The sequence below is a fragment of the Trichechus manatus genome, unplaced genomic scaffold, assembly GCF_000243295.1.
Source record: "Trichechus manatus latirostris isolate Lorelei unplaced genomic scaffold, TriManLat1.0 scaffold00008, whole genome shotgun sequence".
NCBI classification, from domain to species: Eukaryota; Metazoa; Chordata; class Mammalia; order Sirenia; family Trichechidae; genus Trichechus; species Trichechus manatus.
Genome location: NW_004443944.1, coordinates 18,424,583 through 18,451,868, shown reverse-complemented (window position 1 = coordinate 18,451,868; position 27,286 = coordinate 18,424,583). Strand labels below are relative to the sequence as shown.

General features: G+C 44.1%; 2 protein-coding genes across 2 annotated transcripts; both read right to left on the bottom strand.

Moving 5' to 3' along the window:
• Positions 1–929: 929 nt before the first annotated feature.
• Positions 930–6,416, bottom strand: LOC101349679 (eppin). The gene is made up of 4 exons (XM_023742235.1): positions 6,326–6,416; positions 5,302–5,433; positions 1,601–1,897; positions 930–967 (listed from the first exon to the last, which is right to left on the bottom strand). Exons 1-4 carry the CDS (start codon positions 6,414–6,416, stop codon positions 930–932), a joined length of 558 nt encoding a protein of 185 aa, XP_023598003.1.
• Positions 6,417–11,622: 5,206 nt separating this feature from the next.
• WFDC8 (WAP four-disulfide core domain 8) lies at positions 11,623–23,490 on the bottom strand. The gene is made up of 6 exons (XM_012558650.1): positions 23,384–23,490; positions 21,922–22,031; positions 17,736–17,865; positions 16,107–16,273; positions 12,675–12,815; positions 11,623–11,738 (listed from the first exon to the last, which is right to left on the bottom strand). Exons 1-6 carry the CDS (start codon positions 23,488–23,490, stop codon positions 11,623–11,625), a joined length of 771 nt encoding a protein of 256 aa, XP_012414104.1.
• Positions 23,491–27,286: the final 3,796 nt, after the last annotated feature.

The following is a 27,286-nucleotide window of genomic DNA, read 5'->3' as shown; positions in this document are numbered from 1 at the left end:
TGCTGTCCCCTGCAGCTGCGGGGGACAGTATCAGTGCACACTGACAGCATCTACCTTAAGTGCCAGAGTCTTCTCTGCTGTGGGTTTTCTCTGGCTCCATGGAAGCTTGTTCAGCTTGCATATGGGCAGTTTGGAAGACCAAGTGATTTAATACAGAGGCATCCAGTGGGGCATGGGAATCTGTGGATGTATGCCTCAACTTCCCCACCACTGGAGACGAAAGAGGAAAATTTGGACGTATGATTTATATGGTCCCTTAGAAGGTCCCTGGCTGGAAGGAACCACAGTTTCCCACAGTGGTAACCAGTCCGTTATCAACTCTTCTCTCTTCCCTGTATCACTTACCCCACTCTCTCCCTTGTGCTTCTTGGGAGACTTCCCAGATAAACTACTTGCACCCATGCCCTTGTCCCAGGGTTGGCTTCTTGGGGATCTAAACTCAGACAATGCCCACAGGCCCTTGTCTTAAAGGCTTTTACAATGTTTTGAAGAAACAGAAGAAGGTAACAATATCCCAAGGGCTGTCAACTCCCAAGGTTCTGACTGTCCTTATTCCCTGCAAAGGTGTCCCCAGAAGCCCCAATGACCCCTTACTCTCTGCAAAGTGTCATGTGCTGAACAGACATGAATTAGTCAGCCTCAGAGGCACAGGACTCAACAAAGCACTTTACTGGGAAAAATTGGAAGTTACACAGCAATAAATAGGGGCTCTGAAAGTTGGAGATTAAGAAGCGAGGCATAGAGAAAGGGTCACAAGGAAAAATATTATGTCTGAAAAGAGGCTGAGCTGGAGGAGGGGGAAGCAGATGCCAGGGTTCAGTTTTGAGAAGAGCCAGGCCTTGGAAAGCTGAGAGTGGAACAGTAGACGCCATCTTTGAGCAGCAGTCAGGCGCATGGAGAGAGCCTTGGGTCCTCAGCCAAATCCTGGATCACTCCAGTGCATCCTTATCCCTCCAGAACGGGGAGCCTATTGAGAATGTAGGAGAGACCAGGTAAGCAGCTTGGGCTGAGCTTATCTTCAGAACTAGTCTAGAAAATATGTTTGTACATCTTTTCACAGGAGAATGTTAAGAAGTGGGTTTGCTTTTCGATATATATATGTATATGAAAACTCCGTTGCCATTGAGTCAGCTACAACTCATGGAGACTACATGTGTGTCTGTGCTCCATAGGATTTTCAATGGTTGATTTTTTGGAAGTAGATAGCAGGCCTTTCTTCCAAGGTGCTTCTGGGTGGACACAAACCTCCAACCTTTTGGTTAGCAGCTGAGCGTGTTAACTGTTTTCGCACCACCCAGGTACTACCTGGTGGCTATAAATCTCCTTAAAGGAAAAACAAATGGGTGTGGATTGCTGCTAAAGCATTGTGATGAGGAAGTGAATGGCCTGGAATGGTGGGTTGGTCAGTAATGTCTGGTCTGGGCTGGACACAACCTTCTGGAATTGGTCTCTGAGATTTCACCACTTCTGCATCCTCCTTTACCCCTCTTAGCTCCCCTGACAATTCCCCTCCTTGACTGTATTATTAATAACCACCTTCCTCCCTAGCCTCAGATCCCAGAAACTATTCTGCCTACCCCTCTGCAAGGTGCATTCTCACCCCCGATGGGAGCTGGTCTGTCAGCACCAGGTCTGCCGAGGTCATAGCCATCCTGGAATGGGTCACCCAGCACCCAGACCTCCCAGGGTGGTCCTGGTGAGGATGGAAGACTGGGGTCTCTGGGACTCACCTGTTTTTGGCAGAAGTTCTGGCAGAGGGATTTGGATTGGAAGTTGTTGTTGTTCCCATGGCAGCCACCGTAGATGAAGCTGCTACAGGTGTTATTTTCCTTATCATACCACCAGCGACGAAAATAAGCCATGCAGAGGCCAGCTTCTTTTGGCAATTTGCATATGTCTGTAGGAAGAGCCTAGAGTTGAGTACTCAGGGTGCTGTCTAGGAAAGAACAGTTGTTATTCATTCCCCCTGGCAACCACCATAGACAAGACAGGAGTGGGCTCCTTTTCCCTTATCATGAGCCTAGTAGCTTTAATGCATTTGCATAGATTTGCATAGACATTTGGCATCTGCCTCCCCAGGGACCATTGGCCTCCCCCTTCTCTGGCCACAGGCCTCATTGTCTCCACTAAGAGTGAACTTTGGTTCAGGACTTGGTTCCTTACTCATTGTGTGCACATCAACCACCCACTTTACCTTTTAGGTCCTTGACTTCCTCATCTGTGAAATGGGAATGCAATATCTCACCCTGCTTATCCCCCAGGTCTATTGTGAAGGGCAAATGAGGTCACCCTCATGGCCCTCTAAGTTGTGAGCTCCTTGACTGTATCTGGTTGTTCAGTTCTAGCACTGGGCCGGACAGAGAGCAGCTACTCAGTATATACGTCCTAAATGAATCGAGGGTATGGAAATGGCTTGAAAATTATAAATTATAAGCCAGTCACTCTGTCTTCCAAACTGTGCCAAGGAAAGGGAATATAAGTAAAGGACAAGTTCACACAGGGCAGAGGGTAGTTTTTCTGTGGCCAATTACTTTTTCCTCCTTGGGACACTAATCTACCGCATAAATTTTTTTAATGATCATTTGTCACTTTAGACTTTATATTGCAGTGAGTTTGGATTCCAACTAAACTATGAGTTTCATGAGTGTAAGTCCCCACAGCCAAACAATGAACTCCTGCTGATTTTTACCTCCTAATAGCTCACCTCTCTGCCTCAACATCTCAAGCCTGGGCTGTTGAGATAACATTGAATTGATCCTCCTGTCTCCAGTCCTGGCCCCTCCAATCAGGCCTTCATGTTGCCTACAAGAATGAAGGGTCTGATGGGTCTGAAAGTAAAGCTGATCATGTCATTCCACAGATAAAAACCTCCATTACTCCAGACAAAGTCCTGCCCATGATCCATAAGCCCCTTCATGACTCTAGCCTCCTCTCTGACCACAGTCCCCCTTTGAGCTACATGCTCCAGCAATACTCAACACACCATGCTATTTCACATCTCCATGCCTTCCACCCGCTATCCCCTCTGCCCACAATGGTTGCTCATTTACGACATGCCTATTTTTCCTTCAGAGTCTGTCTCAGCCATCAACTCCTCTGTGATGTCTCTCCTAACTCCGTCCTACATCCCACGCCACCATGGGTGCCTGAATGGATCCTGTGTTTGTCTACAGTGCTTCAGAATCTTGTGTTCATGTTTGTCATTTTGTTGCGTGGGTTGTGTCTTATTTCATCTTGGAATTCCAATTCCTAGCAAGCAGTCTGGCACAGTATAGGATTTATGGAATGTTGAGGATAAAAGAAATGTATCCTAAGCTGAACTAAATCCATCTTTCATCGAACACATAAAAACAACAAACAAAAAAACAGTTACCATCAAGTCAACTGCAACTCATGGAGACCCCATGTGTGTCAGAGTAGAACTGTGCTCCATAGGGTTTTCAATGCCTGAGTTTTCAAAAGCAGATCACCAGGCCTTTCTTCCAAGGTGCCTCTGGGTGAACTCAAAACCTTGAACTTTTCGGTTAGCAGCCAAGCACTTTAACTGTTTGTACCACCTGGGGACTCCCATTGAACACCTACTACATGCTTAATGCTTCAAGGGACAAAGAAAAGACATGATCTCTGCTTTTTAGGAAGCTCCCAGTCAAGAATAACAAATAATAACTCTAGCTAATATGTCTCATGTGGCTACTACGTGCCAAGCATTGTTCTATGCATTTCATGTGCATCAATTTATTCGATCCTCAAAATAACCTTTAACATTGGTCCTTTTGTGATCTGAGGAAACTAAGGCACAGAGAAGTAAAGTTGTAAATACGCCCATGATAAAAAGCCTGGTAAAAACTGGAGCTAAGTTTTGAATTCAGGAAGTCTGTATTCAGAATACTCACTAGCAAAGGACCAACGTTCCGCCCCCTTCACCCACCTATCCACTCTGGTCCATTGTCAAGTCCTGTTTACGTCCTAAGTATCTCTCAAACACATCCCACTCTTCTCCATCCCCTCAGCTACCTCCCTCATCTAAGCTACCACTTTCTTTCATCCTGAAGTCCTTCAAGACACTCTGCTCCTCCTTCCATTTCCCACTCTGAAGAAATGGAATGAGCCTGGTCATGTCACTGCCCCACGCTAATGGATTTTTTATTGCTTTAGGATTAAGGTGAGACTCTTTAACCTGGCCTACTCGATACTGCACCAGTTGATCCCTAACTACTTAGGATTGTTTTTTCTTGTACCATGCTCGAGTTTACTGTCTGCTCTCTGGCCTCCCTAGGTCTCACCATGATGCCTCCCACCACTGAGCTTTTGTACATGCCATTACCTCTGCCTGGAAAGTCCTTCCACCCAAGTTTTGCCTAAATTATTACTCATCCTTCTGTCTCAGCTCCAGGTTGCCTTTCTCAGGGAAGCCTTCCCCAGCCTCTCTGACCACATTGGGTAGTTCTAATCCTATTATGGGTCTCAGAAGCACTTAGTACATATTTATTAAGTAAATTGATAATCCTTGATAGTCTTTTGGGAGCCCAGGGAGAGAGGCATGAAGTTAAGGTTGTGGCAGCAAAGAAAAATATCTCTGGTCTGGAGTGGTCAGGGAAGGCTTTCTAGAAGTGGAGGCTGGTATAAGGTTGGATTTGTATAGGCAGAGAGGTGGCCACTCTGGAGCAAAAAGACAGGAAATACAATTGTTTAATTATCACTTGCAGCAACAATGTTGATATCTGTTGGGCCAACAATGGCCACCTGGTGACTCAGAAAATCATAAAAGAGTAAAAATTAGCCAAGAGACCATCTGGTTCAATCCCTCAACTATACCTATCTTTCGTCTGGGGAAACCAAGGCCCATACAGGAGGAGGACATTACCTAATATCACACACCTAGGGCTTCAAACCAGTTTGTTTTGGTTCAAACGCCTGCTAAGAATTTGCATTTCCATCCCAGAAATACTGAATCTGAATCTACAGTTTAACAAGATCCCCAGGTGATTCTTATTATAATAAAAATTGAGAACTACTGCTCTACTAGTGGTTCTCAGAATTGGTCCCTAACTGGCAGCATTAGCATCGCCTGGGAACTTGTTAGAAATGCAAATTCTCCACAGGGGCTTGAAATGGAATGAACCAGTTGGAAACCCTGCAGACACCATATTAGGGGTAGTGATGAATCTGAGTCCCAGGTCTCCGAAGTCCAGCAATCTTGCCCAGAGAACAGCCCCCAGTCAACCAGGGGATGATGCCAGCCCAGTTAAGTAGAAGTTGAGGGCATGGGTAGGGGGGCTGGTTATTCTAAGACTCTATTACCTTGTCGGAGGTCTAAACATTTTCTTCCGCAGCTGAAGAGGCAACACTTCTTGTTGTCCTGGCAGTGTCTATCCTTCTTACAATGATCCCTTTCTTGGAATTCACATTGTTCTTTGATTCTGGGGCATTTCTCTAGGAAAGGGTAGGCATACCACTTTGAGCCTTGGAGGGCACAGCACCCAGCCTTCTTCAACTCAAGGCAATGCTGGGGGTCAGGGTAGTTTGCTTTCATTTTGTCAGCTCCCAGGAGTCCTTTTCCTCTGGGTGCCCTCATGTATTTCCCAGCACTGCCTATGCTACCCTCCCTCCCAACCACCCCTTACTCTCTGCCTTCTTACCCCAGACCCTAACCCACACCTCTAAAGTAGGGTTTTGCAGCCTCAGCACTATTGACATCTGGGTGAGATTATTCTTCATTGTGGGGGACTGTCTTGTACCTTGTAGGATGTTTAGTAGCATCCCTAGCCTCTCCCCACTAAATGCCAGTAGCAGCTCCCAGCTGAGACAACCAAAAATGTCTCCAGACATTGCAAATGTCCTTCTAGGGGCAAAATCATCCCCATTGAGAACCATTACTCTAAGCTTACCTGGTCACTTTGACATTGTTGAAGAGTCAGTGCCTGGGAGTTCCCTTGGGTGGCGCTATTGTATAGTGATTAAGATCATTCACCCTGGAGTCAGAAAGTCCCCTTAAGCTTCCCAGATTCCTATACAACTAACGTATAGTCTCTCCCATAAAGACTAGATCCTGTGACCCTGCCCCCCCTCCATCACAAGAAGGACCCTCTAATTCGAAGGGGCAGCAAGTGGGGGTTGTCTCAGGTCTGGGTTCTTGAATTCATGGAAGGGATATTCCACAGGGAAGGAGATGGGAAGAACTATTCCAAATATTTCCTTCATCTCCCAAACCAGGACCTGGGCTAAGATGGTGGAATACAACCCAGGCCTAAGAAATTGTTCCTTGTTCCCTCCTCCCAGCCAACTTCCCTTTCTCCAGGGCAAGGGCTGAGGGCCCAGTACTTACTGGGGAAGAGCCAGTCATTCAGCCCAAATCCCTGGCCATTTGCTAGGAGAATGAACAGCACCAGGATGCTCAAAAGTCCAGAAGATTTCATTCTGAAGAGGGGCTGGCCTGTCCGGTAGTTCCAGAACTTGGAAGTGTCTGGCGGCTTTCGCCCAGCCTATTCCTTCAGTAGCCAGTATCTTGGATATGAGAACTGGAGACAAGCCAGCCACCCCCTTTCCTGCTGGGAACGCCAAGTTCCTGAGCAGGGACTGGCATCCACAGTCCACAGCTCTGGGGGAGAGGTCTCTTATTGGATGACTTCTGATTCTCAGCTCCCTGGGCTGGGCTGGGTTCTCTGGTCAGCCAGGGGAAGTGGGCAAAGTTTGTCTCACACTTTCCAGGCTACCTTAGGAGAAGTGATGTCGCCCTCTGGGATCTTCATTTTGATAACTTTAAGGTCGTGGATTGTCCTCATTCTCCATTCATTTCCCGTTTTATCTGTTCTCCTAACTGGCACAACTCTTCTGTTTGTCTCTGACAGTGTGTCTTTATTGATCACTTGGTATCATTTTGTTTCTCCGCACCTCTCGGTGCCTCTCTCTGACTTATCCTCTTTTTCTGTGGGTCTCCCATGGTCTCCACATCTCTTTCACCCTCTCCCACACTTTTGTCCCATCCGTCTCCCTTTTCTCTTCTCTTTGGGTCATCCATATTCTTTGGCCAAGGCCAAAGAGTAAAGATGTTGCCACGGAGCAGGCTGTGGAGGAGGAATCAGGCTGGTAACTAAGTCTTCAAATACAGTCTGTCAAGGTGGTGTTGCTTTGTGAGCAGGAGAGAATGATAGAGCTTATAGGGAGAGTCTATCATCTGGTACAAGCTCCTGTTCATTTGAGGAGGAATTGAGAGATGAAGAGACCTGCCTGGAAGACTACAACTCAGTAAAGATCAATAACACAACAGAGTTGGATGGACTGCAACTGGGCCAGTGGAAGGGTTAATGGCCAGTGGAAGGGTTAATGGGCCAGTGGAGGGTGCTGGAGAAGTTGGGCAGCTTCAGCCACGGAACCCAAAATATCAGCCAGTCCATCAGTCCTGGTAGTGGGAGAGACACTGTTCAAAAGGTAAATGTTATTTGTAGGTTCCCCTTTTCCTTCTCTAACTAGCTGTTGCCCTTTTGGGCCAAGATTTGTTCTCCAAATTGTCCTACATGAGGGACAGAAGCCATATAAACCCAGCCTTATCATCAGTGAGTGACTATGTTGTCTAAAATTTAGGATCACAGACAGAGCCCCCATGAGAATTCCACCCCAACACTTTCACAATCTCACTTGAAGAAGATCACACAAGCAGACTAGGGAATTAGATTGCTAATGAACAACCAAAATGTCGCAAGTAGTACTGTCCTTCCTACTCCACTCCCTTCATTCTCTCAACCTCAACCCAGGAGACAGTGGAAACCTGGAATATCTAGGTGGAAGGGCTCTGCAGACCCTTCGATGCCCATTTCCTCATCTTACAGGTAGGGTGCATAAGGTGGAAATAAGTGAAGATGCTGACTCAATGTCACCTAGTAAGTGTCAGAGCTAAGGTTAGGATGGAGTTGAGCCTGTAAGTTCTTGCCATAAGTCACTAGGGAATCTTCTGATATTGGTATGGATATAATATTTTATTGAAGGTGATGAAGAATGATGAGTCCAAAGAAGATGAGGTAATATCTTTAGTGGGGACAAAGGATGAAGACTTATAGAGCTAGAATATGTCCAAATAGGTCTCCCATTGCCGTTGAGTCGATTTCAATTCATAAGGCTGCATCCTTCCGTCAGTTTTCTTGAGAACACATTCTGGTTGTTCTATCCCATTCCATCTTGCCTAATTTCCAGGCCCACCCAAGAAATCTCACTTTCCCAGCAGGTGAAATGTAACTATTACATTCTACTAATGAAGCCTGTGCTCAGAATGAGTAACTCTAAGAAGCGCTAAGAATCCTGGCCTTTATCTGGCAACTCCTGCTTATTCATTAGACTAAGACTTGTCACATGCACTTAATTCCTGTCACTGGCTTTCTGTGTTGCTCCCTGTGCTCTAACTGTATTAATGAGTCACTTGTTTGTTTCCCTAAATAGGCTCTGAGTGCCATTGAACAGGTCTGTATCGAGAACCTTGTGCTTAGAACATGGATAAACCCAAAACCCATTGCTGTCGAGTCACTTCCGACTCATGGTGACCCCATGTGTTTCAGATTAGAACTGTACACTATAGGGTTTTCAATGACTATAATCTTACTAAAGTAGATCACCAGGCCTTTCATTTGTGACACCACTGGATGGATTTGAACCACCAACCTTTCAGTTAGTAGCTGAGAGCAAACCAGGTTTGTATCACCTGGGGACCTTTTTGAACATGAATAGGTCCAGAATAAGCACTCAGTATATTCCGATGGATGAATGAGGTGGATAGGTAGAGAGATTGGTAGATATATGGATAGGTATGTAAATATGTGGTCAGATGTGTGGTTGGTAGAGTGATGAATGGGAAGACAGTTGGATGAGTAGGAGGTAGTTGGATGAGTAGGGATGGGTGAGGGTAGCATGGATACCTGGGTGTATGAACACATGGATTATGGATAGGTGGATGAATGGCTGGGTGAAGACATGCAGTGGGCTGAATATAAGGATGGATAGGCTAATACTGGAATGGGTAGGACTATAGATGGAGGCTGTTTGAATGAAAAGTGGATTAATTGATTGGTAGGTAGATGAAGGGGAGATGGGTGTAGAAATGATGGATGAGTGCGTTGATGGGTATGAGAATGTGTGTGTAAAAGATGAATAGGTCGATATTAGATTGGTGGAGGAAAGACTGTATATACAATTAGCATCTTGATCTATAGAAGGAAGATGAGCAAGAACGTTAAGTGTCTTAGTTTTCTAGTGCTGGTGTAACAGAAATACCATAAGTGGGTGGCTTTAAAGAACAGAAATTTATTTTCTCACAGTTCAGGAGGCTAGAAGTCGGAATTCAGGGTGTGGCTCTAGGGGGAGGCTCTTCTTTGTTTATTTTAGCTTCTAGTAGTTGTCAATCCTTGGAGTTCTTGAGTTTGTCGATTAGTCTGTCTCTGTCTTCATCGTCAGATAGTGTCTATTTTCCCTTCCCTTTGTATCTGCATGTATGTCTCAGTGTCTACACTGCTCTTTATATAACTCAGGATCCACCCTACACTGGTATGACCTCAACAGATTAGTTACATTACATTAGACTAGATTGCATTATGGAAAGATGACTACATTACATTAGATTGTATTACATCCACAGGCATAGGGGTTAGGATTTGTCATGGATTGAATTATGTCCCCCCAAAAAATGTGTGTATCAATTTGGCTGGGCCGTGATGCCCAGTATTATGTGGTTGTCCTCCATTTTGTGATTGCAATTTTATGTTAAAGAGGATTAGGGTGGGATTGTAACACTCTTACTAAGGCCACATCCCTGATCCAATGTAAAGGGAGTTTCCCTGGGGTGTGACCTGCACCACCTTTTATTTTACAAGAGCTAAAAGGAAAGGGAAGCAAGCTGAGAGTTGGGGACCTCATACCACCAAGAAAGCAGTGCTGGGAGCAGAGCACGTCCTTTGGCCCTGAGGTTCCTGTGTAGAAAAGCTCCTAGTCCAGGGGAAGATTGATGAGAAAGATCTTCCTCCAGAGCTGATAGAGAGAGAAAGCCTTCCCCTGCAGCTGATGCCCTGAATTTGGACTTCTAGCCTACTAAACTGTGAGCAAATAAATTTCTCTTTGTTGAAGCCATCCACTTGTGGCATTTCTGTTTATAGTAGCACTAGATGACTGAGACAGGATTCCAACACATATTTTGAGGAGACACAATTCAATTCATAACAGTAAGTGAACGGACATTTGGGTGAGTGGATAAGTAGGCAGAAAGATAGGTTGAAAAATATGCCAGTGGAGGGCTAGGTGAATAGGGTTTGTATATTTGGATGGGTTGGTGAGCGGATGAATTTGTGAGTAAATGGATCAAGTGGTTGCCGGATAGATGGGGATGGATGGGTGGAAACATGAATGTATGAATAAAAAATTAACCAAAGTTAAAGGTATGAAAACAGTTATATAGAGAATAATTTTTGCTGTTCTAATGTAAAATATTTGAAAATATAGAAGAAATGAACCAATTTTAGCAAAATACAAAAGACCAAAATTTACACAAAAGGAGGTAGACAGCCCATACAAACTAAAAGATGAAATGGAAAAAAAATTATTAAAAATCTATACTGTTATAGAAGGAACTTGACCTAGATGCTTTTGGAGCTGAGCTTTGTCTACTCGTCCAAGAATAAGAATTGCTATATTATCGATAATATTCCAGATCATAGGAAACCAGTTGGGAAGGTCCCCAACTGGTTTCCTATGATGATTTATTGAAAGTAGCATGACCCAAATAGCAAAACCAACAAAAACTATAGACCAATTTTTTAGGACTATGTTGTTGTTGTTAGGTGCCGTAGAGTTGATTTTTGACTCAAAACAACCCCAAGTGACAGAGTAGAACTGCCCCATAGGGTTTTCTAGGCTGTAATCTTTATGGAAGCAGATCTCCAGGTCTTTCTCCTGCAGTAGGTTTGAACCACCAACATTTGGGTTAGCAGCCACTTAACCGTTCTGCCACCAGGGCTCTTTTTTTATGACTATCGATGTGGAAATTCTCAATAAGTTATTTGCTAAAAGAACCAACAGTGTATTAATACAAGTATATACCTCAATATGATTAAGGTGATTCCAGTAATGCAAGCACAGTTTAACGTTCAAAAATTTAATAATATAAATTATTATACCAAAAAATTGGAAGAAAAAGATCATCATTATATGACTAGATGCTTAAAAAGAATTTGATAAAATGTCATTTCTAATAACAGCTGTAAATAGACAAAAGAGAAATAACCTAAGCATGATAAAATCTATTTATCCCAAACCCAAGAACAAATGTCATTTTATACAGAAGAAACTATTGACTTTAAAATAAGGAACGAGACAGGAATAGCTGTCATTGTCTTTATCATTAAACATTGTTTTGGAGGGTCTATACAATATAAGAAGACAAGGAAACAAAGAAGTCATACAAAATTGGAAAAAAAGAAAAGTCAAATTTATCATCATTTTCATATATGATTATATATAAAAACAAAGTAACCCTAAGAAAGATTGTTACAATTAATAAGACAATTTAGATAAAAGACAAATAAAATTGATAGCTTTTTTATTAAACTACTCATAATTAATGTAAAAATGCCAAAGGGGCCAGGCACTTCAGTCCACAAACAAGCAGCACTTCTCTTGTGTTTTGCAATCATAATCCTGCTGGCACTTGGGTTCTTCAATCTTAAAACAGTTTTCGGGCTTATGTGGACAGTGACTGCTTTTGACTAGAGACAGACAGATGGAGTCAGGCACCACTGGTGTAAAACTAGACATTTCACCGTGAAACACTTGGTCATAGGTTAAGACATATTTGGGGAATCTTGGGAACCCCAAGCGGTATTTGAAGAGCATCAAAAAGTATTGTCATCTCTGACTAACAATCTGATAGAATTCCTGCCTGCCCCTACAAAATTAGTGGATTTGGGTTCTATAATCCCAGAGTACCAGAGGTGGAGGAGTATTAGAGAGCATCCAGAACTTCCTTGGTTTATAAATTGTAGATATTGAGGACCGTATAGGTGGAAGTGAATTGCTTAAGTCCACACAGAAAGCCCATAGAAAAGTTGAAGTCAATTGAAAAGCCTTTTGCTGTTTCCGCCATACCCTGCTGTACCTGAAAACACTGACAATCCCTGGGACATGCCCATGCTATCCCAACACAACGTGGAGGAAAGAGCACCAGCCTCAGAGGCTGGAGAGTTGGCTTCTATCCCAACAGCATTTTGCTACCAATCTTTTTCCCAGCACACCACACAGGATGTGACTATGCTGTGCATACTCTGAAGTTCTGTGCAGACATGAGGGCTTGTTAGGAACACACTTAATGATTATTAACCATTAACTTTTTTGTATGAATCGGTGGATATTGTCACCTTGCAGGGCATTGGAGAATGAGAACAAGTAACTTTTCATGGGGAAGATGAGAAGTGATGCATGATTGGTTTTAAAGAGCAGCACAATTGCCTCCAGAGGCCGGGAGGGCAACATGAGAGCACTGGGTGGGCACTGAAAAGGAAAAGGTTCCCAGGGGAACTCATTGGTCAACCAACCCAAGGGGCAGCTGAGGTTCGAGACACCCCCCCCGCCCCCATTCAGTGGGACAGCCTAGTATCCTTGACCCATGCCCAGGAGACTTTGGGAGGTATTTCCCTAGTCCTCACCTTTCCCGGACTTGGCGCAAACAAAGCCACACGCGGATTCACAACATTTGTCAGTCATGGGGCAATCGTAGTCACTCCTGCACGAATTTGGACACTGCATATGGTTGTTGAAAGGAAAGAGCGGGCACTGTCCCTTCTTGACTAAAAGAAGAGTAGATGTCAGCTCCGGCTCCTTCAAACCCCACCCCATCCCACCACCCTTTAAACAGCTTTTCTTTCCTTCAAAGCTAGTATCCCTTCTTGTGACTTGGTTCCCCTACGCTGTCTACCTCTAGTAGGCTGTGGGGGAATGAAGTGTTTTACCATATCATAGAGTGTAGTAGGAAGAATGCTGGATTTGGTGTCTGAAGCCCCATGGTAAAGTCCTAGTCCTGCCACTAAATGAGTGACTACAGTTTCCTTCTCTCTAAAATGGGGATAATTATGTGAAATCTAAAAAAAAAATTAATGTAAACAATTTTAGGAGATTTGGTTTTCCTTTGAGTGAAATGAGGAGCCATTGCAGTGTTCTTGGTAGAAGAGTGTGACATGATCTGACTCATGTTTTCAAAGGATCATTGTGGTTACTGTGTTGATGTTGTTGTTGTTAGGTGCCATTGAGTCGGCTCTCGCTCATAGCCACCTTATGTATAACAGAATGAAATGTTGCCAGGTCCTGTGCCATCCTCACAATTGTTGCTATGTTTGAACCTCTTGTTGCAGCCACTGTGTCAACCCATCTCATTGAGGGTCTTCCTCTTTTTCGCTGACCCTCTGCTTTACCAAGCATAATGTCCTTCTCCAGCGTTTGGTCCCTCCTGATGACATGTCCAGAGTAAGGGAGATGAAGTCTCATAATTCTTGCTTCTAAGGGGCATTCTGGCTGTACTTCTTCCAAGACAGATTTGTTTGTTCTTCCAGGAGTCCATGACATACTTAATATTCTTCACCAACACCACAGTTTGAATGCATCAATTCTTCATCAGTCTTCTTTTTTTCATTGTCCAGCTTTTGCATGCACATGAGGCAACTGAAAATACCATGGCTTGGGTCAGGCTCACCTTAGTTGTCAAAGTGACATCTTTGCTTTTAAACACTTTAAAATTTGCCTAATGCAACACATCGTTTGATTTCTTGACTGCTGAGCATTGAACGTTGAACAAGATGAAATCCTGGACAACTTCAATTCCTTTGCCACTTCTGGTGATGTTTATTGGCCCAGTTGGAAGGATTTTTGTTTTCTAATGTCTGCTGATATTAGACTATAATAAGTCAGGATAGGATCAGGGAGACCTGTTAGTGGACTGTTTCAGTAATTCAGGTAAGAGGCGATGGTGACTCACATTAGAATGGCAGCTCTGGATGTGGTAGGAAGTGGTCAGATTCTGTTTCTATTTTCAAGGCAGAACTAAAATTATTTCATAACTTAATGGAAGATCCCTAGTGCATACTAGTTAAGAGTTTGGCTGCTAACCAAAAGGTCAGCAGTTTGAATCCACCAGCCATTCCTTGGAGACCCTATAGGGCAGTTCTACTCTGTTCTCTAGGGTCGCTAGGAGTTGGAATTGACTTGACAGCAATGGGTTTAACTTAATGGATGTTGACTGAGAAAGAGATGCATCAAGGTGATTTCAAAGTTTATTCAGCCAAGATTGGGAAAGCTATGGATAGAACAGATTTTAAGTGGGGGAGGGATGATAAGGGGTTCAGTTTTAAACGAGTTAAGTGTGAGAAGTTGTGAGATATGCAGGTGGAGGTGTAGAGTGGGAAGTTATAGTTGGGAGTGAGGTTTAGGCTGGAGCTATAATCTTGCAGGTTATTGGCCATTACCAGTACAACAAGTTGCCATCGAGTCGATTCTGACTCATGGCAGCCCCATACCTGTCAGAGTAGTACTGTGCTCCACAGGGTTTTCAATGGCTAATTTTTTGGAAGTGGATCACCAGGCCTTTCTTCCAAGGCACCTCTGAGTGGACTTGAGCCTCCAACCTTTTGGTTAGCAGCTGAGTGTGTTAACTGTTTGCATCACAATTCTTCAGGATTTTATGCAGGGCTCCTGTTGTCCTCATCTGATTGCCAATTCTATGAGGCAGGAATTGTTTCTTTTTTTCCTCTTTCCCAGGTTGGACTCAGACAGACTATGATGTGTTTGACTCTTAGAAGTATTGTCATGTTCTCCTTGAGCCCCCAAACCTAAATTTCCCACAAACTCTAGCCCAAGCCCATTTTTCTGGTCTCTTCTTGCCGCTGTCTCCACTTTTGAGAGAGAGGGCCAAAATCTGGTTCATAGCACTGGCTTCCTAACAGCCTCCCACAAAGGGAAGCTTTGGTCCTAGTTTCACCCAGTCGGGCCACAGGATTGCCTTGCTCATCCAGGCTCACTGGGCCCATGTTCTTATTCCAGCTCTACTTCTGACCCACTGTGCATCCTTGGGCAACTAATTTTCCCTCTCTGGCTGTTTCCTCATCTATAAAATGACAGATGTCACAGAGTCATAGGAGGTAAAAATCCCAATGCTGCCTTATAAAGCATGTAGTGCTGCATTTTGAAGATCAATGGTCATCTCAATTGTTACCATTTAGTGAGCCCACACTATCTAAGCCTTTGCGTCCTCAGTTGCATATAATCCTACCAACAACTCAGTGAGGTGTTGCTATTACTCCAGTACTAAAAAAACCAAACCTGTTGCCGTCGAGTCAATTCTGACTCGTAGCGACCCATAGGACACAGCAGAACTGCCCCATATGGTTTCCAAGGAGCATCTGGTGGATTCAAACTGCCAACCTTTTGGTTAGCAGTCATAGCTCTTAACCACTATGCCACCAGGGTTTCTGACTCCAGTATTATAGATGAGGAAATGGAAACTCAAGGAGGTGGAGAAACTTGCAGTAAGTCGGAAAAGCAGGATTTTAACCCAGGTCATACAATTCCTAAGCTCTGCAGAGCACTGTCTCCCAATATGAATGTTGATTATCATTACACTAAGGAGTGAATCCACAGCCTTCACCTTCATCCCATCCCACTCTTCACTCCTGTGGTCTATACCTCCTCCAAGGAGTTCCAGAGCTGGCCTGTCTGTGCTTCATTCTTGGATGAGTCCTCAGAGTGATGCTCAACAGGTGGATGTGTTGAGGAAACACCTGCCTCCAAGGGGTACGCTTGCTTCTCATGCTCCACTGGTCAAAATTTATTAACGTTTTACGTACACTGTCTCATTTTTTTGGCACAACAACAACTCCATTACGTCAGTACTATTACTATCCCCATTTTATAAACAAGAAAATTGGAACTCGTAAAAGACAGGAAACTGACTGAAGACCATCCAGCCAATGAGTGACAGAATCAAGACTTGATTAAAGGTAGTTTAACCCTAAAGCGTGAGTCTATAGCTGCACTGGTATACTATTTCTAGTTGGACTAGGCTCTCAGACAGCCAGGGATCTGTATCTCACAGACTCGTGCGCAGGCCTTCTTGCAGTTAGCCTCGGAGAGGAAGTTGTTGACGTTCCCATGGCAGCCTCCATACACAAAACTTATGCACTGATGTTGTTTAGGGTCGTAAAAATAGCGCTTCTCTTGATCATGGCAGTCTCCTGGCTTAGGTGGCAGCAAGCAGGGTCTGAGGACCAGAAGCAAAGAAGGAAGAACATAATGAAGTGTAGGGATAAAGGTAGGGAGTCAGTTCCTCAGCCTTTGCGATAGTACATGGTGTTGTCACACAAGTCATAGAAAGAGCAATGATCAAAAAAGGCATAGGTTCTAGTCCTAGCTCTACTACTAATATTCTATATTGTATAGCTTCTCTGCTCTGTCTTGTGAAGGAAATTGCGAGGAGCAGATGAGAGTACTTTAGAGTTGATCTTTCTCCACTGGTCTGAGCTTTGGGAAGGCAAGCCTTGTTTAGCAACTGTATTCAAAGTGCCTAACATAATGCCTGGTATATAGAAGAAACTCAATACTGAGAAAGAAAAAAGGTATCCCATTGGTGTCTGGAAACAGACGTGATGCTCAGAGCTAAGCCACGTTATTCTCCTGTTGGACATAAACAAATCACAGAGCAAGCACGTCAGATAAGTCACTCTGAGACCGTGATAAAGTGAGACAAAACAAGATCACTGTGAAACCCACAAAATAGCAAACATTCCTTTCTCTTTGCTAATATGAGTGACTGATGCTTGTGTACCCATTAAAGCTTTATCATCATTCTAATCTGTTGTCTCTATAGATAAGACTCCCTGAAATATCCACGCATAGAATCGATCCCACTTTCTGACAGCACACAATCTACTTCTTAGATCCATCCCCAAATCACCCAACCAAAGCCCAAATCCCATAATAGTTTCTAACAGCCTCTTACTAAGATGCCTCGTGATTCTCTACGGTGAACACTCTTCCTTGCTGCAGTGAGTAATAAACTCAACTTGTTCAACTACTGGCCTGTTCATGGTGGTCTTTGGCCAAAGGGCATTGACAACAGATATTTGTTGAATGAATGAATGAATCTTTATAAAACTCACAGTCCCCTATGAAAATTAGATGCTCACTATTTGAGTTACCAGAAAACCTCCTTGAAGGACAAAGAGTTCAAAACCTGCCCTAGAATCTCAGCTAACTCAGGTTTGTATTTGCTCCAGTGCCAAGAACAGACTCTTGACACCTAGTGGGCAGGCAAGAAATATTAGTTATTTGTGAATGATTGAGTGTTGACAAAAGAAGACTAGCATTAATATTATCCATTGGTGCAGTGGTTAAGAGCTAAGGCTGTTAACCAAAAGGTTGGCAGTTCGAATCCACCAGCCACTCTTGGAAACCCTATAGGGCAGTTCTACTCTGTCCTATAGGGTTGCTATGAGTTGGAATTGGTTCGATGGCAATGGATTTGGTTTTTGGTTGGTTTATGCCTAGACTCGTGGTCTGTACTTGAGGGCTGGGAGTCAAATTAGGAGACGAGAGAAGCATGAGCTCTAGTCTGTTTGTCTTGCCATCAGAGAGAATTGCTGTCCCAGTTCTTGGGCAGAACAAGAAGTGGGATACCTCAAAAGGCACTTCTGCTCCCAGCCTGGATGGCACTACCTTTGTACGGATCCAAGCACGTCTTCATACAGTTGAAACTGCAGCACTTCAGGTAATCTTGGCAGTCGATATCCCTTTGGCAGCTAAAAGTCAAAGAAGTACAGTGGAGTCTCTCTTTGGGACACTTCCCTGGTTTCTCTGCAAAAAAGAAATGTCCAAATTCACGTCCCTTGAGAGTTTAAGCTCTTCTCCTCCCATGGCAAAGGTGGGTAGTGAAATTCTCCCAGCCCATCTTTACCTTCCATCTTCAGTTCTCGCTCTGCTTGCGTTTAGGGACACGGTCTGCCTCTTGCTACTTGTGACACATTTAAATGAATCTGAATCAGGAATTTATGCCCAGGTGCAAGGGCGAATTACTCAATAAGCAAGGTAAGCACAGGCTTACTTGTGCTTACTTACTAATCTGTAGTGAACAATTTCATATTTTTTTTCACCATATCGAAGATTTTTCTTCTAGGTGTGGCTGGCGTCTGTGTCTTGTCCAAACTCACAGCACCTTCCTACAGAATCAAAGCCTCTATACAAATTCACAATCCCTGACAGGGATGGATTACTCAGTAAGCAAAGTAAACACAAACACACAGAGATGTGGTGAAATCCATGTGAAATTGTTCACTACAGATTAGTCAGTAAGCACAAGTAAACTGTGCTTACCTTGCTTATTGGGTAATCTGCCCTGCCAGGTAAAACTGAAGAAGCAGCATCTTGGATTCCAGGGCAGGGGCTTATGTAGGGACTCCGGCCTTAAAATGAGGAGCTCCCATCTCCTATTGAAAACTAATCTTTTAATGCCTAATTCCTCTACCTCCAGTATCTTAGTCAGTAAGGGAAATTAGTGAGGAGTGGTGGAAACATCATGGAAGTAGGAGTCAGGAGCCTGGCTTGGGGCCCTGACTTCCTGTAAACTGAAGACCAATCTGAGTTTGACTACATAACCTTTAAGTTACCTCTAAGGGGGGAAGCAGTGATGGAGTGGGAAGAACACTGGAGCCAGACAGATCTGGCTCGGAAGCCTGGCTCAAATACTAACTAGCTAAATGATGTTGGGAAAGTGCCTTGCTTTGTTTGAGTCATAAGTTGCCCACCTGTAAAATGTGAATGACAATCCCCACCTTACAGACTGCTCACAAGAATTAAATGGGATGATGTCCATAAAGCACTTACCTTAGTATCCAGCACGTGATAGGAGTTTGGCAAGCATGAGTTTGCTTCCTTTCTTTTTGGCAAGACATGACTCCCTGTTTTCAGTGCTTGTGGTAGGCAGAATTCTAAAGGTGTACCACCAAGATTTCTGTTCCCTGGTTATTGAATCAAACCTAATATAGGTAATATTGTGAAGGGATTTTGCAGATGTAATTAAAGTCTTAAGTCAGTCGATCTTAAGATAAAGAGATTATCCTAATCAGTTGAGTCCTTTAAAAGCAAGGCATTTTTTTTTTTTTAACTGTTGGTAACACATGGGTTGCCATGAGTCAGAATCCATTTGAGAGCAATAGGTTTTGGGGTGGTTTTTTTTTTTTTTTTTGCAGAAGAAGTAGGAGAGATTTGAAACTCTTACAAGAAGGATCCAACATGCCACTGGTAGCTTTGAAGATGGAGAGGGCCACATGGCAGGAATGTGGGTGGCCCCTAGAACCTGACAACGGCCCCCAGCTGACAGCCAGTAAGGAAATGGGGACCTCAGTCCTACAAAGGCAGGGAAATGTATTCTGCTAACAACCAGTGAGCTTGAAAGAGAACCCTGAGTATCAGTTGAAAACCACAGCCCTGGCTGACATCTTGATTTCAGTCCAGTGAGACCCTGAACAGAGAACCCAGCCACACCATGTCAGATTTCTGACCTACAGATAATTTGTTATGCAGCACTTGATAGCTACAGTGCTTAATGGTGCTCCATGGCTCTAATCTGAGCTTCTCTCCCTTGGAATCTGACCAGAAAGGCATGATCCTTTTGGATGGTACTGAATATTAGAATTAAAGAACGTTAGAATTGGAGGGGCCATAGTTATCATTAGCACCAACCTCCTAATTTCATAGGTTGTAAAAAATGAGATCAGAATAGGATAACCCAGTGAAATAGGGGCAGGTTTGGGACTTCCAATCGATGACTCACTCCAGAAGCCCCATATCTTTCCCGTGGACTGGCTACTGAGACTTTTTCGTACTTTCCACCTTTACTTATCTCTTCATCCTACCCTTAATGACCTCCAAGGGTAGCCTGGTGCTTAAAAGACTATATGGTTTCTAACCTGGAGTGTACATTAAAATCATCTGTGCATCTTTCAAAAAAATATTGACTCTGGACTGAATCAGAATCTCTAGAAATTGAGGTATGCCAAAAAATTAAAAAGTTGCCATTAAGTAGATTCTGACTCATGGCAACTCCATGTGTAGAACTACACTCTGTAGGGTTTTCAAGGCTGTGACCTTCTGGAAGCAGATCACCAGACCTTTCTTCTGAGGACCCCTGGGTGGGTTTGAACCATCAACCTTTTGGTTTCGGGTGCCTTAACAGTTTGTGCCACCCAGGGACTACTAAAGTGAGGCTTAACCCATTAAAACCCATTGCCATCGGGTCGATTCTGACTCATAGCAATCCTACAGGATTCAGTAGAACTGCCCAATAGGGTTCCCAAGGCTGTCGTCTTTTCTTTTTAAAAAATTTTTATTTGGTTGTTGTTGAGAGTCAAGGGTAAACTCTTTACAGAAGCTGATTGCCACATCTATTTCCCACTGAGCAGCTGGTGGGTTGAAATCAATGACCTTTCAGTAAGCAGCCAAGCGCTTAACCACTGTGCCACGAGGGATCCCTGAAGTGAGGCTTATGGACCCAAATTTTTAAAAAGTGCCCTAGGTGATCCTGAAGCAGGCAGTTGAGCACCAGGGTATAGGCTTCTACTTGCGAGCCATTGTCCTAGCCTTGGACTCAGGGAGAGTTAAGCAAATCAAATAGGGACACCTCCAAAGGGTAAAAAGATGGCCTAGAAAGGGGAACCTAGGGACTGTGAGGACACACTACGCCTCTCGTCCATGCTGACTCACCCAGTTCTGCCTCCCATCTGCTTCCAGGAGCCACTTGTTTGGATTTCGGCCATTGTAGCTCCTTTCTCCATTGTCAGCTTGAACTCTCATTTAGAATCCTCCTCCCTCCCTGGCCACCCCTTCTCAGCCCTTACCTGCGTGTCTAGTCTCCTGCCTGGAACACACTCCCCAGGACTTCCTCTGCATTCACTGGGGATGGTCCCCAGAGTTCTGACCTCAGTCCTCTTCTGTCATTTTCTAGACATACTTCCTGGGTGGGCAGCTCCATTCCCTTCACCCCAACTGTGAATCCCTCATCTCCCTCCTGACCCATCTTCTCTTCTAAGATCAAGGTCCTTCTCTCCAAATGCCCAGGGAAAGCACCTCTGCCTCAACATGTTCAGAACTGAACTAGTGTCTCCCCACACTCAAGCAGTCCTTTCTCATTCTCTGTTCTCCATCTTGGTATTCAGCATCAATAGCCCCCCAGTCTGTTATTAGAATCCTGAGAGTTATCCTTCCTTCCTCCCAGTCTGCCACCCCAGCACCCTGTCAGTCATTAGTTCTGTCTACTCTGTTTCCTCAACCTCGCTCCAAACCCCATCTCCTCTCCTTCTTTGCTACCACTTCCTCAGGTCAGTACTTGACCCCTCCTCCATTTCTCTCCTCAACTATTGCAATAGCCTCCTCACTGACTCCTGCCTTCAGGCTCCTGCCTGTTGTTGTTGTTAGGTGCTGTTGAGTCGATTTTCCACTCGTAGTAACCCCATGTGACAGAGTAGGACTGTTTCAGGGGTTTTCTAGTCTGTAATCTTTATGGGAGCATCACCAGGCCTTACTTCTGCGGAGCTGTTGAGTAGGTTTGAACCATCAACCTTTCCGTTAGAGCACTTAACCATTGGGCCACCAGGGCTCTTTGGCTCCTGTTTAGTTAATGAAAGCAATTACACTTGGAAAAGACATGTATCAGGAAATGTTAGGGAAGTAATTTGGGGGAAACAGGTGAGGAGAGGATTTGGGGCGCCCAGGGTGGGGGGAGTAGGGATAGTGTTCTGTGGCCCTGAATCCACACTAGAGGTGGCCTTATCTGACACTAGTACTGGCCCTATGTCTAATCCCCAGTCCCCATGAATGCCGCCTATACAAGAGCAGCTGCAGCCTTTCTGTACCCACTTTTGAATTTGAGGAATGACCATGAGGAATGACCTCCCCAAAAGAGGGAGAGAAGCAGCAGGAGAACTAAATTCCTCCAGGAGAAGGTGGAACTGTGGAGAGGAAGACGCCTGTGTGGGATGAGAAGAAAAGAGGGGTGACGGTCAGGCCTGAATCAGCAGGAGACCCACACATGTACAGAGGAGCCTTAGAGATGAGCCACCCAATTCCTGCCTTCGCGGATGAGAGAGCAGGCCCAGCACTGGGGAGGGCGTTGTCTGAGATCGCATGGTGAGTTTAGCAGGTTTAGGTCATCCAGTCCTGAATCCCCGCCCGTCGCCCCACACTCTGCTGTCTGTACTCTGTCCTACCCAGACATTGACCACCGTCTCCTCCTGGGTAAGAGGCCACACCTGAATGATCACAGGGGTTTGTTGGGAACAGTTTGCAGGACTGGTTTGCCCCCAGCCACTCCTGGGGCAACCTCAGACATTAGTGAGCACTTTCTCTTTGCTCCAGTGACCACAAGAAACTAATGGTATGAGGTTTTCAGGAGGGTCTGGGCAGATCTCACTGGGTCTTGGTGCCCCAGGGGCAAAAGAAAGACCTTAGATGAACTTAGGTTAAAAAAGAAACAAAACAAAACTCAAACCAATGACCATCAACTCATTTCTGACTCATGGTGACCCCATATGTGTCAGAGAAGAAGTGTGCTCCACAGGGTTTTCAATGGCTGATTTTTCAGAAGTAGACCACTAGGCCTTTCTTCCGAGGTGCTTCTAGGTGGATTCGAACCTCCAACCTTTCTGGTTAGTAACTAAGTGCTTAATTGTTTGCGCTACCCAGGGACTCCTAGGTTAACACAGGGGTTCCTCTTATTCATTCTGATGCTATCGAAGCCTAGGATATTATGATACTCCCAGAAAACCAGATAAACAGATTATCTTCCCCTATCCACTTGAGCCTCTATTTTCCTTACATCTCTTGGTGGCCCTTATGTATTTTTTTATTCTAAGGTGTGAGGATCTGATAATGCCTTACTGTATTAATCTCTTGGAGTAAATGCACTTCAGAAACAGCAAGAGAGAGAAAAGAAGAGGGAGAAAGAGATAAAGGGAGATAGGGAGGGAGAGGAAGAGAGAGGGAACACCTTTATGACAAAATATACATCTGCATTTATTGGTGGAACTTCAAGTATTGAGAGGGTTATGAAGATATCTTGGGGTAGAGTCTTTCCCAGAGCTTCTGAAGTCATACTATGTGGCTGCCTAAGAGTAAAGGCTTGTGGAGATTTATTCTTTTATTCAGAATTCTAATCCTGTATTCTCCCCAAATTTTCCAACAGTGCCTGGACTGGTCAATAATGAGAATTATGGCCGTAAACACAGTGATCTAGATTTGGTCCTGGCTTGGTCCCTTATAGCTCTAGCCTGTCTCAGATTCTCAGTCTCCTCATCTGGAAAATGGGAAATATACCACCTACCTGGTGGCGTTGTTGTCCTTATTGTGAGGATTAGATGAGATAATGTGAAGACTTAATGCACAGTGGGAATAGACATAGATGTAGACATACTGGCAGAATCTCCACATTGGGTCTAAGACTCTACCAGGCTCAGTTTATGCATCCTCCTAGATTTTTTCCGCATCATCAGCCTGTGGGCCTTTCCCATATTTTCAGTGGACAGCCAAGTCACTACCACATCACCTTGTCCCCATTACCACTCACTGTCTCAATCTTCCCCAAGGTGATGGCCAGGCTTTGGCATAGACCCCATGATATTCACCATGGTGAGAGAAGGAGTGGCCCTGGATCCTAGAACCAATATGACAAGACCGATGGAGGCCATAAATCTTCTCAATACTTCCGGGCCCAGATGAGGTACTGTGCCTCAGAGTGCAGAAGCTGCCCAGAAGGGCCAGGTAAGACTATTCAGAAGTATGGGGAAGCTAACATGCGTGACACAAACTTGGATCAATGAGAGAAAGGGAGATGGGAAGGATCTGGGCAGGAAATGCATCTCCTCCTTTTCTCTCTGATAGACTGGGGCTATTGTGGTCATCACCTTTGCATGGAGGGAGATGTGGTTTTCAGTAGGAATATACACTGACTCCTGTGTGGTAGTGAACAGCTTGACTGGTTGTTCAAGAGTCTGGAAGCAATAAAACTGGAAAATCAGGCAAGGAGGTGCAAGTATCCCATCACTAGGAAGCAGCCAGCCAGGAGAATGGTGGAAAAGTTTCCACCGAAGTTTCAGCTAAGGTGTCAGTTTTAGGACAACACCTTGTTATGTTCGGGTCTCATCCTCCAGAATTCAGTATATAAAATGAACCAGTGGCTGATATATAGAGCGCAGTTCCCATTATCTAAGTGAACTAGTCCAGTAATTCCTCTCACCATCACTCCCAGTGACCCACTTGTGGTATTTGTCTTTCCTGCTCCTGCAAGCTGAAACTTCTGTGCTAGACAGAGGTCTTATTCCCTGGTGATAGAGCTGATGGGGAGACACTTTGGTCACAGGTAAGTGTTTCACTCAGCTGGAAGCTGTAATTACCACCTAGTCACTTTAGGTTCCTCATTAAGGTGAACATCAGACAAGAAAAACGAGTCACTGTGCTGGCTGGGAAGGAGTCCCGGTGGCTCAGTTGCTAACCACAAGGTGAGTAGTTTGAACCTACCAGCCGCTCCGGGGGAGAAAGATGTAGCAATCTGCTTCCATAAAGATTACAGCTTTGCAAACCCTATGGGGCAGTTCTACTCTGTCCTATAGGGTCACTACAAGTTGGAAAATACTTGACAGCAACGGGTTTATTTGTTTAGATGATAAAGGATATGAGGAGTGAGATGAGGTTAAAAGGAACTGTTCCATTTTAAGCAGAATTTAGAGGAAATAAAAAGGAGCAAGGACTTGCTGTGTTTAAAAATAAAACCATTCTGAAGTTGGCTCACTAATTTACACCCTAAATTAATGAAAAAGACATACACACATAGATATATTCTGAAGAATTTCCTGAATTCAGGAATAAAATAAAAAACAAAACAACGTACATATTTTCAGAAGAAAGTTTGGCCATAAAGTACATCTATTTAGCTAACGGTGTTTTAAATATATATGCTAAGGAAAAAGGTATAAGGAGAGGGGAAGGAGAGAGAGAGAATGAAATAGAGCTGCACTAAGCATTTGTTCCACACAATATATATGTGCAGTAGTCAAAAGGATTCAAACATGCCTGAAACAGTCCTGCCTGCTGGAGGAAACTCTGGGAAGTGTATATGAATGACTTTAAGGGTTTCCTACCAGGAGAAAATATGCATGGCGTTTGCTGCTGTCTTTGCCTAGCGGTCTCTTCTAGATTTTTGCAAGACTCTCTCTTTCACTTCATTCAGGTCTCCATTCAAAATCACTTCTTTAGAGATTTCCCAGCTACTTTCTCTAAAATAACGTACTTCTGTACTTCTATCACTTTCTATCCCTGCTTCACAAGTGTATATTCCATGGGCAGTCATGATTACTCAGTTCTAATAACTCTTAGCTTCCTTGCTTCTTTCTTCATTCTCAATGGGCAAATCCCACTGATTAAACCCATCTATCTACCTACTCTATACCTGCATCTCAGCAGATGATTCCTTTTTCCTCATAGATCTAATCACTTTTCCAAATTATATGATACATTTGTTTAGTCATTTTTAAAAATTCATCTCTCATCCTAAAGGGGAAGCTCTGAGAGAGAAGAGCCCCTGTATGTCTTGTTCACTGTTTTCCCAGTGCCTAGAATAATGCTTGGAAGATAGTAGGTCCTTGTTATGGATTGAATAGTGTCCCCCAGAAAGGTCTGTTGACGTCCTAACCCCTGATACCTGTGAACATGACCTTGTTTGGAAATAGGATCTTTGAAGATGTTATCATTCAAGGGTCATCTAGGTAATTAGCATAACACAGTTCATAAAGACAATGTTCCACATCTTCGTCTGGTGGGTAGCATCCAGGGTCTTAAAAGCTTGCGATTGGCCATTTATGATCCAACTATTGGTCTCTTTCTCTCTGGAGCGAAGGAGAACAAAGAAAACCAAGGATTCAAGGAAGCAAATAGTCCAAGGGACTAATGGCTCACTTGAATCACCAAACCAAAAAACCAAAGCCGTTGCTGTTGGGTTGATTCCGACTCATAGCAACCCTATAAGACATAGTAGAACTGCCCATAGGGTTTCCAAGGAGCAGCCGGTGGATTCGAACTGCTGACTGAGGTGTTAACCACAGTGCCACTAGGGCTCCACGTGAATCGCAGCCTTCTCTAATATGAGACCAGAAGAACTACATGGTGTCCAGCTACCACTACTGACCACTCTGACCTGGATCACAATAGAAGGTCCTGGTTAGAATGGGTGAAAAAATGTATAACAAAACTCAAGTTCATAAAAAAAAAAGACCAGACTTACTGGCCTGATAGAGATCAGAGGAAGTCCTGAGACTATTGACCTAAGGAAGCCTTCTAACTAGAAATTATAGACACTCTCGGAGGCCATCTCACAGCCAAATAATAGTCTGGCCTATAAAATAAACAACCCCCTTGAGGAAGGTTCTCTTCAGAAATAATCAACTGTAGGGGACCAAAAGGGCAGCATTTGCCTAAAAGCAAAGACGAAAAGGCAGGGAGGGGCAGGGATACCAGACGAATAGAAACGGAGAGCCCAGGCAAGAAATGGGGAGAGTGCTGACACATTGTGGAAATTGCAACCAATGTCACAGAACAATTTGTTTATGAAATATTGATGGGAAAACTAATTTGCTATGTAAACTTTCAACTAAAACACAATAAAATGTTCAAAAAAAAAAAAAAGGATGTCATCAGTTAAGTTAGCATGGAGTCACTGTGGAGTAGGGTGGGTCATAATCCAATCTGCATGGTGTCCGTATAAAAGAGGAGAGACATGAACAGAGGAAGGTCAGCCATGTGAAGATGTATCTTTGAGCCAAGGAATTCCTGGGGGTGCCAGAAGCTGGGAGAGACAAGAAAAGATCTTCCCCTAGGGTCTTCGGAGGGAACATGGCCTGGCCAACAGGTTGATTTGGACTTCTAGTCTCCAGAATTGGGAGATAATACATTTCTGTCTTATGAGTCACTCATTGTGATATTTTGCTACAGCAGCCCTAGGAAATTAATACCCAAACCAAAAACCCGTTGCTGTCGAGTTGAGCCTGACTCATAGTCAACCTATAGGACAGAGTAGAACTGCCCTATAGGGTTTCCAAGGAGCAGCTGGTGGATTTGAACTGCTGACCTTTTGGTTAACAGCCAAGCTCTTAACCACTGCTCCACCAGGGCTCCTGGGAAACTAATACAATGCTCAATAAATATTTGTTGAAGGTTAATTTCCACTGTCAGGCAA